Genomic DNA, 13,693 nt, shown 5'->3' on the forward strand with positions numbered 1-13,693 from the left:
TCAGACCAGCTCCGGCCTGCTTCATTCCCCTGCTTCTGAAGGGGCTCTGCCCCTGTCCTCAGCCATCAGACCCTCACTTGGAGTCCCCTTGTCCATGTCAGTGATGATGCGGGCCCTGCCCTCAGCAAACACTGGCTGTGGGAAGACAGACTCAAGAAACAGCCAAGTGGTGAAGGGGGGCAGCCCAGCCACAAAGACTCAAGGGAGGTATCCTCGTGGAAGTGCCTTCTACAGTGAGTTTTAAAAGGGGAAGGGGAAGCTTGAGACAAAATGCAGGCAAAGGCTGGAGGAAGTCGGAACACAGCTGAGACTGAACACAGCCTGGCTCAGCCTCAGCCTCAGTCCTGGGCTGCGGCATGGCCAGGGTGTTAACTGCAGGAAGGGCAGGAAGGGCCGCCTTCAAGCGCCACCACGCCTGACTTTGCCTGACGGCGGTGACCGTCTCACCTGTTCAGCAAACAACATACACATGTACCTGGGCTGGGCTGGGCTGCATCTGTGAGCAACACCAGCAAAGGGCCCTGTCCTCCTGACGCACACCAGATGCAGAAGCCAAGTCAGAGGCAGTCAGCAGAGCAGAGCCCGGAGCAGCAAGCCCCACCACACTGATGCCAGCTCAGGTTGTAAAGTGATCCTCCTCCCTCTGGCTGACAACAGCCGAGCGACAGCAGAGAATGGAGGGAAGGGGGCTGGCTAAGCAGTAGCACGGGGAAGGCAACATCAGTTCATGCGGTAGGGGGAGAAGGCTGAGGTGGAAGGATGCCCAGCCCTCATGGCCATGGTGGGGAGAAGTCTGCTGGACAGAAGATGAAGGTGTTGGTCTATAAGGTCATGAGATGATGGAGCCAGCAAAAAGAGGGCAAGGAAGAAGCTGTGACTTACTGCCCTCGTTGCCCTCACACCTCTTGACTTCCCCTACCCAGCTGTGACCCTCAAACACACCAGTGAGCTACCCTACCCACATCTGTAACACCCAGCATCCGTGGCCTTCCCCACCTAGCCAGGACTGCATAGCCAGTAAAGCTGTGGTTTCCCCTACATGTGTGACTTTACATGCCTGTTACCTCCCCCAAACACCTGTGACCTGTACCCATCTGGCTGGGACCCCTCCGGGCAAACCTGTGATCACCTCACATCCCTTTCCAGGAGGACCTGGACAACAGCCTTGTGGAAGGTGCAACTCAGGGACAGCCACAGCTGTGGGTGGATTGGGGTAAAGCAGAGTAAGGTGGCTCAGACCTGGGGTGTGCACGTCACCAGAGAGCAGGCAGGGCTGGACCATGAAGCCGGACAGACCCCAGACACACAAAGCACTTGGGCCAGTACGGCCAGCGGAGCGCAGCAGGGGTAGTTCTGTCTACAGGGCTCTAGGGGGAGCATCTGGAGAGCATCTTCCTGCCGTTCCACCATTGGAGTGTCTCCCTTCAACCGAGGCTGCTGGAGGATGCTGGCCTGACAGTTGGCTGAGTTGTGCCAATCGCAGCACTAGGTTTCTGGGGGCACTTGAAGGTACTGTGAACCCTCAGGGAGAGGGAGTCGGGGCTGCCTTGATGCTCTCCCCCACCCCTCAAGAGTTGCGCCAGGCTCCCTGCGCCTAATGGTCATCACTCTGTGGCCCTGATTCCTGAATAAAACAGCAGCCACCACCTTTGTGGTGAGATCCTGTGCTGGGGTCCTCCTCTGGTGCTGTCAACTTCTCCATCCTAGCCTGGGGGATGGAGTGCAGAAGGTAGCCGGCTATCACTGACTCACTGGCCACTGTGCTGCGGGGGAGGGGTATCCCTAGCTCAGGCTCAAACTGGGCCCTAGACTCAGGCAGCACTCTCGCCCAGACCAGGTCCATGAGCCTTCCCTCACCACACCCTGGCAGGCGGGCCTGGGCCTGGGCCTGGGCCTGTGCACCTAGCAAGTCTCAGTAATCAGTTTCTGAATCAGCAAACAAGTGAAATCACAAAGGAATGAACAAGCATGTGGTCACTGACACACCCAGGCTCACCCAAACACGGGGGCTCAGTCACGAGACCACCGACTCTCACACCCAGTTCAGGTACTGGGTCCGCACTTGCACACGCACACACTACTGGGCCTTGCACAGAGGCCTGGGCCGTAGCTGACCAGGGCTTCACAAAGACACATTCGCTGACCAGCCCCAACGTCATAGACAGTGCCTTTCAGACTTGTCCCTAAAGCAGAGGGGAGTTAGTCACCCCCGACCTAGGGCAAGTGGGTGTAGGGCCTGGGGTTGCCATACTTCCAGGGGCCCAAGAAATGTCTTCACTTTTTTAAGCAGAGGAAAATATTTACTCATAATGGAACATATAATAATGACTTCAGTCTGGATGGTACCTGTCCTTGTACCAGCACAGTTTAAAATGCATTTTTTAATGTTTATTTTTTTAAGATTTTATTTATTTGACAGATCACAGGTAGGCAGAGAGGCAGGCAGAGAGAGGAAGGGAAGCAGGCTGAGCAGAGAGCCTGGTGCTGGGCTCCATCCCAGGACCCCGGGATCGTGACCTGAGCTGAAGGCAGAGGCCCTAACCCACTGAGCCACCCAGGTGCCCCTCATTTTTTAATGTTTTGAGGAAGGGACCCACAAAGGCAAAAGTGCCCAAGGCCCACAGATGGTATAAGGCAGCCATACAGGAAAGTGTGCTCCCTCAGGATACAGTACCCAGACACCCAGACACCCAGACTCTGCTACCACACACAGACCTGCCCAATGGGGTCTGCCACCCAAGTTTCCACCCCCACCCCAATCCAAAGAAAGCCACAAAGCCGGCCTGGTGTTGACCTTGTGGGCGGGGCTGCTTCCTGCCCAGCCCCACCTCCCACCAAGGCACTTCGTTAGGGGCACCAAGGCAGTCCTCTGCGGGGCTCAGCCTTCCAACCTACAGCCTGCCCCTCAGCCCGCCCCCAGACTGGGTGGCGTGACCCCCCCACACCCCCTACAAAAGCTCAGAGTTTCCAGCAGCAGCTTCCTCTGAGTCTGGTGCAGCTGGGGCCAGAGTTGAGGAACAGAATCTTGCTGAGCCCTGCCTAGGCCCTCCCGCTGGGGTCAGGAAATTTGGAGGATGAGGCCCTTCAGCCCTGAGGTCAGCAGGGACAAGTGGGCATACTGGTGGGTATACAGGAGGGTTGGGCTGACCTGTCCTTGGTTGCTGAGCATCTCTTCTTCCAATGGCTGGCCAGGATTCCAAGGGGAAGAGACAGGAAAGGATCGCCCCCCCCCCATCAGTCAGGTCAGCCTGGGGGCTGAGGGCCTGCCTCTCAGCTGCTCTTCTCAAAACAGAAGTCGTGGCTTCTGTGGCTCTTGGGGAAGGGGATTGGTTAGTGTAGGCAAAGGCAAAGCCTATGGGAGGCAAGAAGGCAGAGGTCCCACCCTCGAGGCAACTCTATGTGCCCTCCAGTGGGAGCGCTCCCCCTGCACGCCTTTCCTTTGCCCTCTGACCTCCCTGAGCCCTGAGCCAAGGTCAATGTTTACCCAAAGTGGAGCAGGGATGGATTAATAAGCAAGGGGCTTGGCCAGCCTTCTCTAAGCAGGGGTAAGAGAGTTCAGAACCTGCTCTCAGCTTTGCCTCCCCTGGCCAGGTTTTCCTAGACCCATCCTCTGCCATGGCAATCCACCGGCTTCCCACCTACGCCCTCTTCCTGAGCTTGCTCAGCATGGCTAAAGGCTCCAGGAGCCCCATGGTACCCAACCAGCCCTTCACCACCATCTGGAATGCAAACACGCAGTGGTGCCTGGAGAAGTACGGCGTGGACGTGGATGTCAGTGTCTTCGATGTGGTGGCCAACCCGGGGCAGACCTTCCGCGGCCCTGACATGACCATTTTCTACAGCTACCAGCTGGGCACCTACCCCTACTACACGTCTTCCGGGGAGCCTGTGTTTGGTGGCCTGCCCCAGAATGCCAGCCTTGAGACCCACCTGGCCCGCTCCTTCCAGGACATCCTGGCTGCCATCCCTGCGTCGGACTTCTCAGGGCTGGCGGTCATCGACTGGGAGGCGTGGCGCCCACGCTGGGCCTTCAACTGGGACACCAAGGACATTTACCGGCAGCGCTCCCGGGCACTGGTCCGGGAGCAGCACCCCCACTGGCCGGCTCCTGAGGTGGAGGCAGCAGCGCGGAACCAGTTCCAGGAGGCTGCGCAGGCCTGGATGGCGGGCACCCTCAGGCTAGGGCAAGCACTGAGGCCTCGTGGCCTCTGGGGTTTCTATGGCTTCCCTGACTGCTATAACTATGACTTTCAAAGCCCCAACTATACTGGCCAGTGCCCACCAGGGGTCAGTGCCCAGAATGACCAGCTGGGGTGGCTTTGGGGCCAGAGCCGTGCCCTCTATCCCAGCATCTACGTGCCCGCAGAGCTGGAGGGCACAGGGAAGGGACAGATGTACGTGCGGCATCGCGTAGGTGAGGCATTCCGTATGGCTACGGGTGTTGGGGACCCCAGTCTGCCGGTGCTGCCATATGCTCAGATCTTCTATGACGGGACGAACCGCTTTCTGCCCCTGGTGAGTCTCCTATGACCCCACCCACCTTGTAGCCTACTTTGTCAGGCATTAGATCCAGTAAGGGAGGCCACACAGCCTTGGGGCACTTTTGTCCATTACTCCATTCCTTGAGTTCCTACTGGGTGCCAAGCTCTGTGCTCTGCAGTGTTTCGGCCTTCATCACAAAGATGGAGTGCCTGCTGCATGGCACTCACAGGCTACAGTGACAGGCTTGCCTCTTGCCACGGGAGACCAGGGTGGCCCCCGGTGGGGGTTATGAGTTATTTGTCCCATCCAGTGGTGTTACAGCAATCTGCTGTGGGGAGTGGGAAGGAGGAAAGCGTCTCAGAGCTGTGCTGTCCCTTTCCCCAGGATGAGCTGGAGCACAGCCTGGGGGAAAGTGCAGCCCAGGGAGCAGCAGGAGTGGTGCTCTGGGTGAGCTGGGAGAACACAAAAACCAAGGTAAGCTCAGTGAGCCCAGAATGGGGGGTAAGGGTGGGGGCAGGGGTGGAGCTGCCAGGCTGATTGGGAAGACCCTGGCCTGCCCTCTCTATCCCTGCAGTCCTGGCTGGGACAGCAGGCTGGGGGCCCTGCACTATTGTTGTGTGTCCCTGATGCTCCTCCTCCCACTCAGGAATCCTGCCAGGCCATCAAGGAGTACATGGACACCACATTGGGGCCCTTCATCCTCAACGTGACCAGTGGGGCTCTTCTGTGCAGTCAAGCCTTGTGCTCAGGTCATGGCCGCTGTGCCCGGCGCCCCAGCCACCCTGAGGCCCTCCTCATCCTCAACCCCACCAGCTTCTCCATCCAGCTTGCTCGTGGTGGCCGGCCCCTGACCTTACAAGGTGCCCTCTCACTTGAGGATCAGATGCAGATGGCTGTGGAGTTCCAATGTCGCTGCTACCGTGGCTGGAAGGGAGCACGATGTGAGCAGCAGGGCACGTAGTGACTGGTCATACACCAGGACACACACATGGAGCCCCCTGTTTACCTTAAAAATAAAGTAGTTATTTTACCAGCAAAAATGGGTTTATTTGGGATCAGGAAAGTAGTGCCATTTGGGACATGCGACCTGTTGCAAAACCATGGGCAAGTCTGGAGAACAAAGAGGAGGAATGCTATTTTAGAGAGGAAAGGGTGTAGTTGGAAGAGCCTGTTACAGAAAATCCACTGGAGTAAACTGGGAGTTTGAAGGGTGTTGGCGATGGCTTTTCATTGAGTTATGAGGCTCTTGTCGGCTGGGCTGTTGTCAGCTGATGAGAAAACCTTTCCTCCCATTGCAGGAGTAAAGTAGGCGCCTTCCTGTTGGGTCTGCAAAGGGCTGCAAGGAGTGATATGTCTGAGTTCCCCCTTCTAGCCTCTCAACTCCACTTTATTTTATTTTTAATTAACTTACTTGGCAGAAGGAGAGAAAGAGCAAGCACACAAGCAAGGATAGCAGCAAAGGGAGAGGGAGAAGCAGGGTTCCCGCTGAGCAAGGAGCCCAGTTCAGGACTCGATTCCAGGACTCTGGGATCATGACCTGAGCCGAAGGCAGACACTTAACCGACTGAGCCACCCAGGCGTCCCTCGACTCCATTTTAAATGAGGTTTTCTTTATTTGATTTCACAGTCTAATGCAGTCTGAGCCTGACCACAGCTTTCTGAAGTACAAGCTATCACACTAGCCATGGTCATAGTCAGGAGTACTCTCAGAGACCATCAACACCACATGCCTGCACCTGCACACATGTTTACAGGCCAGGATAGCTGAAGGCTCTAACTCCAGCACCCACCCAGCAAGGTCATAAACATCTCCAGAGACACTGAGCCCAGTCTTTCTTTTTTTTTTTTTTTAAGATTTTATTTATTTATTTGATAGAGATCACAAGTAGGCAGAGAGGCAGGCAGAGAAAGAGGGAGAAGCAGGCTCCCCGTTGAGCAAAGGGCCCGATGTGGGGCTTGATCCCAGGACCCTGAGATCATGACCTGAGTCAAAGGCAGAGGCTTTAACCCAGTGAGCCACCCAGGTGCCCCCTGAGCCCAGTCTTTAAGCTGTAACAATCATGACATTGTAGCAAGCTGACATTCACTGGGGACCTCCTCCTCCCAAGTCCTATGTTAAGCATTTTAAGTGGACTAACTCATTCAATCCTAACATGAGGTTGTGAGGAAACAGGCACACACTGAAAGGGTAAGCACTTTGCCCAAGGCTGCACAGCCAGAAAAATAGGAGAAGCTTAGGTGGAACCCAGGCTGTCTAGTCATAGAGGTAAAGCCCTTTGGCTCCTCCTGTGTGTTGACAGTAACAAGCCCTGCACGCAACCTGAACCTGCTCACAGGTACCACCCTCGCAAATAAAGCAGACATGATTCTTGCTTCAAGAGCTATTAAGTGCCTAAAACGTACACGCGCTGGGATGCAGAGAGCACAGGAAAGGCTCGTCTCTCTCACTCTGTCCTGATGTCTGTCCAAGGACGGCTGCTTCCGAGTATGGGACCCAAATTTCAGGAGAAAGCTCCGTTTCTACACAGAACTCTTTTACCCTTGGAGGCCAACGGGGTCCGAGACCTGCCTGAGCCTAGGGTGTGCCAAGACAAGGCAAGGCGTAAGTAGAACCAGGTGGAGGAGGGGCCCACCTGGCCAAGGCTTTGGCGAGATGAGTCCGGACAAGGCCAAGGCCGAACGGAAACTGGGAGAACTTAAGCGGTGCCCAGGAGGCAGAAACTTCGCCTGCTTTGAACAGGGCACGTCGAGGAGGAGGTGGAGCCTGCGCTGCGTCACAGCGTTGCTGCGCACGAGCCGGGAGCTGTGGATTGGCTACGGCAGGAGAGACAGAGGCGGAGCCAGGGCAAAGACCCGACGTGCGTCGGCCCCGTGTTATGACGCGCTGAACCGGGGGCGGAACCTAAGCGGTGACGCGCGGAGGCGGGGTGGGATCTGGCGGCCTAGGGAAAATCCGGACCAGGTGGGGCGCTGCGGGCCGTGACGGCTGCAGTGAGTCCGCCGCACCACTAGGGGCCAGCGCGGGCGGTCGGAAGAATCCAAACCACAGAGCGAGAAACCGGCCAGCGCGGAGCGAGGACGCGGAGCATCCCAGATCTTGCCTTCAACATGTCAGTACCTCCCTCTTCCCATGCGCAGCGTGTTCGTCCTCAGTGTCTCCTGTCCGCCCCACGCGTGCAGCCCTCAAGTGGCTATGCCGCCCCGCACGCCTTCCCTGCGTCTGTCGTTCCCTCCCAGAGCATGCCGAGCCACACCCACCCAGAGTCCAGCTCCCGAAGCACCCCCCCCCCCCGCCAAAAGCTCCACGGTTTGTCACCCACTAGGAGGGAGGGGGAAACAGCCACAGGACAGCCTTGCCGCCTCTCCCTGAGAATACAGGAGCCCCGCCCACAGTAGGTGGGGTCGGCACTGAAAGGGTTAAGCCCGCGGGGACGTCTGAGGTTCCAAGCCTGCGGGCGGGTCCTGGGGCTTCCTCCCTCTAGGTCCGGGGCTGCGGCTGCTGAGGAGGTAGCTGATGCAGGTGAGGGGCTCATAGCCCTTTGAGTGGGATATAGTGTGTGGGGGTGGGGGCTCCGACCTGGGCATGACCAGTGTGGAATTGGCCTCAAGCTCAGGGGACCTTCTTGGGAAGGTGGGGAAGGGGAGCTAGGACGTCCTCTCTGGAGCAGGTGAGTAAAAGCGTGCGGCCCAGCGGATACCCCACCGCCAGAAATCCCCCAGCATAGACCCTCCTGGCAGCAGGGCCGGGTCGAATGGGCAAACAATGGGATTTAGGCAAACAATGGGATTTAGGCGCAGGAGGTCTGAGCCCCAACCTGGTGGCCGTTGGACACCCTTGTGGATTTAGGAAGGAAGCTGTGGTCCTTATCTAGGGTGACTACGAAACTCAGGCCAGGGGGGAACCAAGCCTGCAAGAGCCACATTGCTGTGGGACTGTGAGCCAGGCCCCTTGCCAGTGTTGTTGGGGCCCCATCTGAAGGGACACTTGTGTCTTTGCCCAAGCAAAGTGTCCTGAGCTGCACAATGTCGGGGAGGGGGCAGTGGACTCTGTGCTGCAGGCAGGGAAGGCAGTTCAGGGAAGGAAATCCGATCCTAATGGATGGGTGAGTCGTGCCCCAGGATTGCTCAGGTGGCAGTCATGGCCCAAGCAGCCAAAAAGACTGGGACCAAGAATGTAGGGAAAAGGAAGGGACAGAGAGCTCTTGGGGTTAGCTGTGTTTCCTCCAAAGAGAATTCTGAATGGGCTAAAGTAGGGGGTGTTGGTGTCTAGTTTGCATGTTCTGTCTGATGGCCAGCCAGCCATGGTGGTAGGACTAATCCACTATCCTGGGGAGGACAAAGTTGTAGCCACAACAGGTTGGGGCCAGGACTTTTGGGTTCTTCCCCAGCCTTAGCCTTTGGCCTCCTTCCAGTGTGGGGCAGGACACGCTGGATCTGTTTCCTCTGCTGTCCACCTGAGTCAGATATAGGGGATGGTCTCCAGGTTACCTGTGTCATCAGGTGAGTATAGGGACAAGGTATAGTTTAGTAGTTGCAGGATGCTTGGGTTCCCTAGCACTCTGTCAGCCCCTCCCTGCCCCAACCCTGTCCTCCCTCTTGGTACAGCTTAATGTGGCTATTGTCCATAAGAGGAGCACCTTTGTGGTCCGAGGAAATACCACTGTCTGGAAACCGTGCTCTTAATCCCTAGCCTTTCATTGAGCCACCTGCAACCCAGCAGGGTATGACCTTGGCTCCCAGCCTGACTCAGCTGAGCCTAGATCCTACATGTAGGCCAGAGCTCACTCTGAGCCCTGGCCCCCCAAAGCTGACCCCTACCCTAGACCGTGCACACCAGATAGAGCTGATCTTGAGTACCAGCCCAGTCGAGCTGACTCTGGATCCTGCATGCCAGCCAGAGTTGACCCTGAGATCCAACCTGGCCGCACTGACCGAGGATCCTGCACACCAGAGCTGACCCTGAGCCCCAGGCTAGCTGAGCTGACCCCGGGTTCTGCATGCCATCCAGAGATGACCCTCAGTCCTGGCTCCACTGAGCTGACCCTGGATCCCGCACACCAGCCAGAGGAGACCCCAGCTCCCAACCTGGCTGAACTGACCCTGGAGCCTGTGCACTGCCGACCTGAGCTCCTGGATGCCTGTGCTGACCTCATCAATGAGCAGTGGCCCCGAAGCCGAGCCTCCCGCCTGCACTCCCTGGGCCAGTCCTCAGATGCCTTCCCCCTCTGCCTGATGCTGCTGAGCCCCCGCCCCACACCCGAGTCACTCCCCATTGTGGTGGGTCATGCCCGCTTATCACGGGTGCTTGACCGGCCCCAGAGCCTCCTGGTGGAGACAGTGGTGGTGGCCCGGGCTCTGAGGGGCCGTGGCTTTGGCCGCCGTCTTATGGAGGGCCTGGAGGCTTTTGCTCAGGCCCGGGGCTTCCGCCGGCTGCACCTCACCACCCACGACCAGCTGCAGTTCTACGCCCACCTGGGCTACCAGCTGGGTGAGCCTGTGCAGGGCCTGGTCTTCACCAGCCGACGGCTGCCTGCCACCCTGCTCAAGGCCTTCCCCAGAGCACCCCCTCCCCGGCCGCCCTGCAAGCCTCCTAGTCTAACTGCCCAGACTTCCCCAAGAGCCCCCAAGGGGCCGGCACTGCCACCACCCCCTCCCCTGCCTGAGCCCTTGACCACCTCACCCCCATCTCCTGCAAGCCCCCCTCCACAAAGTCTGCTGGAGACACAGTACCAAGACCTGAGAGGATGCCCCATATTCTGGATGGAAAAGGACATCTGAGGGCTACCCACGGCAAAGCACTACTGTCTACAGGGTCGATGGACTGCTTAGGACAGTACCAGCCTCATATGGCCTCAGTACCCCCATTGGCCATAGCTCAGTCCCTAGAACCTGGAAGCTGCTTGTTTCCCGAGCACCAGCAGGGCTGGGAAAGGCTCCACAGCTGGGGCTCGGAGCTGTCAGTGTGGCTGAATAAAGGCTTCTGATGGGTGCGGCTGTGACAGTGTATTTGTTGACCCACTCCCACCCCCCATCCTTATCTTAGATCACTGTCTCTGTAAGATCCTTGGGATCCATCCTTGGGATCCTGGACCCTGGATGAAGGGAAGCCTAACCTTTGCCCCTCCCATTCTGCCAGGCCACTGTGACAAGGTGTCTGTCTGTTCCCTTCCATGTTCACTCATCACCGTTCACTGTGTGTCACCTACTGTGTGTCAGGCCCTAGACTGGGCCCGGGCAATGAGGAACTAGACAGACAGGGCCTTGATCCTGCCACAGGCATACAGTGGCAGGATCTATGTTGGGACAATGGGAACCTAAATACCCTCAGTCCATTTGGAAATCCGGGGGAGGTAATGTCACAGCAGAGATCTGCGTGCTAAGTAAGAGTCAAGCCAGGCAAGGGGGAGGGTGTTACGTGTTCCTGGGGCAGGGAACAAGATGGACAGAGGACAGAAGGGGACTGGTGAGAACTGTGAGTAGGCAAGGTATCAGAGGGCACAGTGGTCCCATGACAAAGAGAGCATGGGAGGGGAGCTGCCCAGGCCGATGCATGGCGTGGCTGGTTTGAGGGGGCTAGAGGACTACAGGGGACCATATTTTCCCCATCCCCTCATCCTTGTGGGGAATAGTGGGGGAGTGTTCCTAGCTTTCCAGGCTGTGTGGAAGGTATGGCCATGGAATCGGACTCTAAGCTCACAGCTCCTCTCTCCTGCAGGTTTCCATCCCTGGGGCATGATCATGCTGCTGGGCCTGGCCCTAGTGCTCGGAGTGGCCCTGTGCCTAGGGTTTGGCCAACCCCTGGTGTGGGCTCCTGAACGCCCTTTCTCTGTGCTGTGGAACATACCCTCAGCACACTGTAAGACTCGATTCGGCGTGCACCTGCCACTAGAGGCCCTGGGCATCACAGCCAACCATGGCCAGCGTTTTCATGGCCAGAACATCACCATCTTCTACAAGAACCAGCTTGGCCTCTATCCCTACCTTGGGCCCGGGGGCACAGCACACAATGGGGGCATCCCCCAGGTTGTCCCTCTTGACCGCCACCTGGCACGGGCTGCCTTCCAGATCCATCGCAGCCTAGGACGTGGCTTTGCTGGCCTGGCAGTGCTAGACTGGGAGGAATGGAGCCCACTCTGGGCTGGAAACTGGGGCCGCCGCCGAGCCTATCAGGCAGCCTCGTGGGCTTGGGCACAGCGGGTATTCCCCGACCTGAGTCCCCAGGAGCAGCTCCATGAGGCCCGTGCTGGCTTTGAGCAGACAGCCCGTGCCCTGATGGAGGACACACTGCGGCTGGGCCAAGCCCTGCAACCCCATGGGCTCTGGGGTTTCTACCGCTTCCCAGCCTGTAGCAATGGCTGGCATGGTATCACTTCCAATTACACGGGACACTGCCACCCAGCTGCCCTTGCCCGCAACACCCAACTTCATTGGCTCTGGGCTGCCTCCAGTGCCCTCTTCCCTAGCATCTACCTCCCACCCAGGCTGCCACCCATCTACCACCAGGCATTTGTCCGAAACCGCCTGGAAGAGGCCTTCCGTGTGGCCTCTGTTGGACACCCACATCCTCTGCCTGTTCTGGCCTATGCCCGCCTCACACACCGGAGCTCTGGGAGGTTCCTGTCTCGGGTGAGTAAAAGTTGAGATCTAGGGGTCTGAGTGGGGAGGCATGAGTGGGGAGGCAAGGCCCTGACTGAAGAGAAGACCTTGCCCCAGGGGAATTTGATGGGGAGGCTCTGATCTAGTTCTTCCTGGGAGGTCCCATCTTGGAGCATCTGAAAAGGAAGTTTGGCTCTGCCTTGGAATATCTTGAGGGGGAAGGCAAGCCCAGCCATTGGAGCCCTCGTCTGAGGAGAAACATCTTCTGAGTGGAGGACTGGAGAAGCCACTTAGAGGCTCAGTGCCAAGGAATCTTACTCTAGATGTGAAACCAGATCATGGCGATGAGCCAGAAAAGTTTCTCAAAGGTGGAAGTAGGCCCAGTTGGATCCGGCCAGTTCAGCCCTGGCTTAGCTGTTCTTTGCCTCCAGGATGACCTTGTGCAGACCATTGGTGTGAGCGCAGCACTCGGGGCAGCCGGCGTGGTGCTCTGGGGGGACCTGAGCTTCTCCAGCTCTGAGGTGAACATTGTCCCTCCAACCTGCCATGCAGCCCATGCTAGAGTCCCAGGGTTGGGGAAAAGACCATGTCAGAGCCACAGAGCAGGAGCACTGATACATCATTCCCCTCTCTTCAGGAGGAGTGCTGGCATCTCCATGACTACCTAGTGGGCACCCTGGGCCCCTATGTAATCAACGTGACCAGGGCAGCCATAGCCTGCAGTCACCAGCGGTGCCATGGCCACGGGCGCTGTGCCTGGCAAGATGAAGGACAGCTGGAAGCCTTTCTGCACCTGCAGCCAGATGGCAGCCCTGGACCCTGGGAGTCCTTTGGCTGCCGTTGTTACCTGGGCTGGGCTGGCCCTACCTGCCAGGAGCCCAGGCCTGAAGCAGCAGCATAAAGCCAGAAGTTACCTGCTCCTGTGTCTCTTGTCCCTGCTGCCATATGTCTCTTGTCCCTGTCCCACACTTGTTCTATTCAGTTTATACTCAGTCCTCCCACACACACACCCCACTTCCCATGGGACCCCGGGGAAGTGGAAGGGGCCAGAAAAAAAAATGGTTTACACCATTTTACCTTATAATTATTATTTTGCTTGCACCATTTCAAAACCAAAGTTCCTCTGAGATCACTGGATCCCTTCTGATAAGAAAGCAGCCCAAGGGAGAGTCAGCGTTTCAGACGGTTAGGGTTGCCAGCCCAGAGCTCTGTTCCAACTCCTCACCAAGTCCATGGAAAGGTCATAGGAGACCCATCCAGGGACAGGGAGGCTCCAAGATCTCGGCTAAGGTGTGTAAGTGCTAAGCTGTTGTCTTTCCTCTGCTTCATCATAAAGTCACTTTTTCTTTCACTGCCTAAGCTTTGACTGTTTTACTCGGTTCTACCAAGCCCCACGCTCTTTCTGTGGCGAACGTCCAGCCTCAAGTGCCAAGAAATGCCGGTCCTGCCTGCCGTGGTAGGCTGCTCCAAGGCCGCAGCTTCAGAGTTAATGACTGTGCTGGGAAGCACAGGGACACGGGAGGAGGGGGTGGGTGACCGCAGGGCATTGTGGGTGCATAGTTCAGCGAGAGCGTCGTGGGCTTTTGGGTCTCGGGAGTACACTACAATTCCCGAG

General features: G+C 57.6%; 3 protein-coding genes across 5 annotated transcripts; all 3 read left to right on the top strand.

Moving 5' to 3' along the window:
• The first annotated feature begins 2,821 nt into the window (after positions 1–2,821).
• Positions 2,822–5,522, top strand: HYAL1 (hyaluronidase 1). Of its 2 annotated transcripts, none has more exons than XM_044253517.1 (4): positions 2,822–3,121; positions 3,592–4,515; positions 4,867–4,956; positions 5,129–5,522. In XM_044253517.1, exons 2-4 carry the CDS (start codon positions 3,616–3,618, stop codon positions 5,441–5,443), a joined length of 1,305 nt encoding a protein of 434 aa, XP_044109452.1. In that variant the 5' UTR covers positions 2,822–3,121; positions 3,592–3,615; the 3' UTR covers positions 5,444–5,522. The 2 variants fall into 2 exon arrangements, with proteins under 2 accessions (XP_044109452.1, XP_044109451.1); XM_044253516.1 differs by having other exon boundaries at positions 2,822–3,095.
• Positions 5,523–7,481: 1,959 nt separating this feature from the next.
• HYAL3 (hyaluronidase 3) lies at positions 7,482–13,120 on the top strand. Of its 2 annotated transcripts, XM_044253518.1 has the most exons (4): positions 7,484–7,592; positions 11,198–12,108; positions 12,510–12,599; positions 12,716–13,120. In XM_044253518.1, the coding sequence occupies exons 2-4, from the start codon at positions 11,215–11,217 to the stop codon at positions 12,977–12,979; spliced, it is 1,248 nt and encodes a 415-aa protein (XP_044109453.1). In that variant the 5' UTR covers positions 7,484–7,592; positions 11,198–11,214; the 3' UTR covers positions 12,980–13,120. The 2 variants fall into 2 exon arrangements, with proteins under 2 accessions (XP_044109454.1, XP_044109453.1); XM_044253519.1 differs by lacking the exon at positions 12,510–12,599 and having other exon boundaries at positions 7,482–7,592.
• Positions 7,771–10,472, top strand: NAA80 (N-alpha-acetyltransferase 80, NatH catalytic subunit). The gene is given in 3 exon segments (XM_044253520.1): positions 7,771–8,002; positions 9,377–9,425; positions 9,428–10,472. Coding segments are annotated over 3 exon segments (888 nt in total). The 5' UTR covers positions 7,771–7,996; the 3' UTR covers positions 10,261–10,472.
• Positions 13,121–13,693: the final 573 nt, after the last annotated feature.

The sequence above is a fragment of the Neovison vison genome, chromosome 6 (genome assembly GCF_020171115.1).
Source record: "Neovison vison isolate M4711 chromosome 6, ASM_NN_V1, whole genome shotgun sequence".
NCBI lineage: Eukaryota > Metazoa > Chordata > Mammalia > Carnivora > Mustelidae > Neogale > Neogale vison.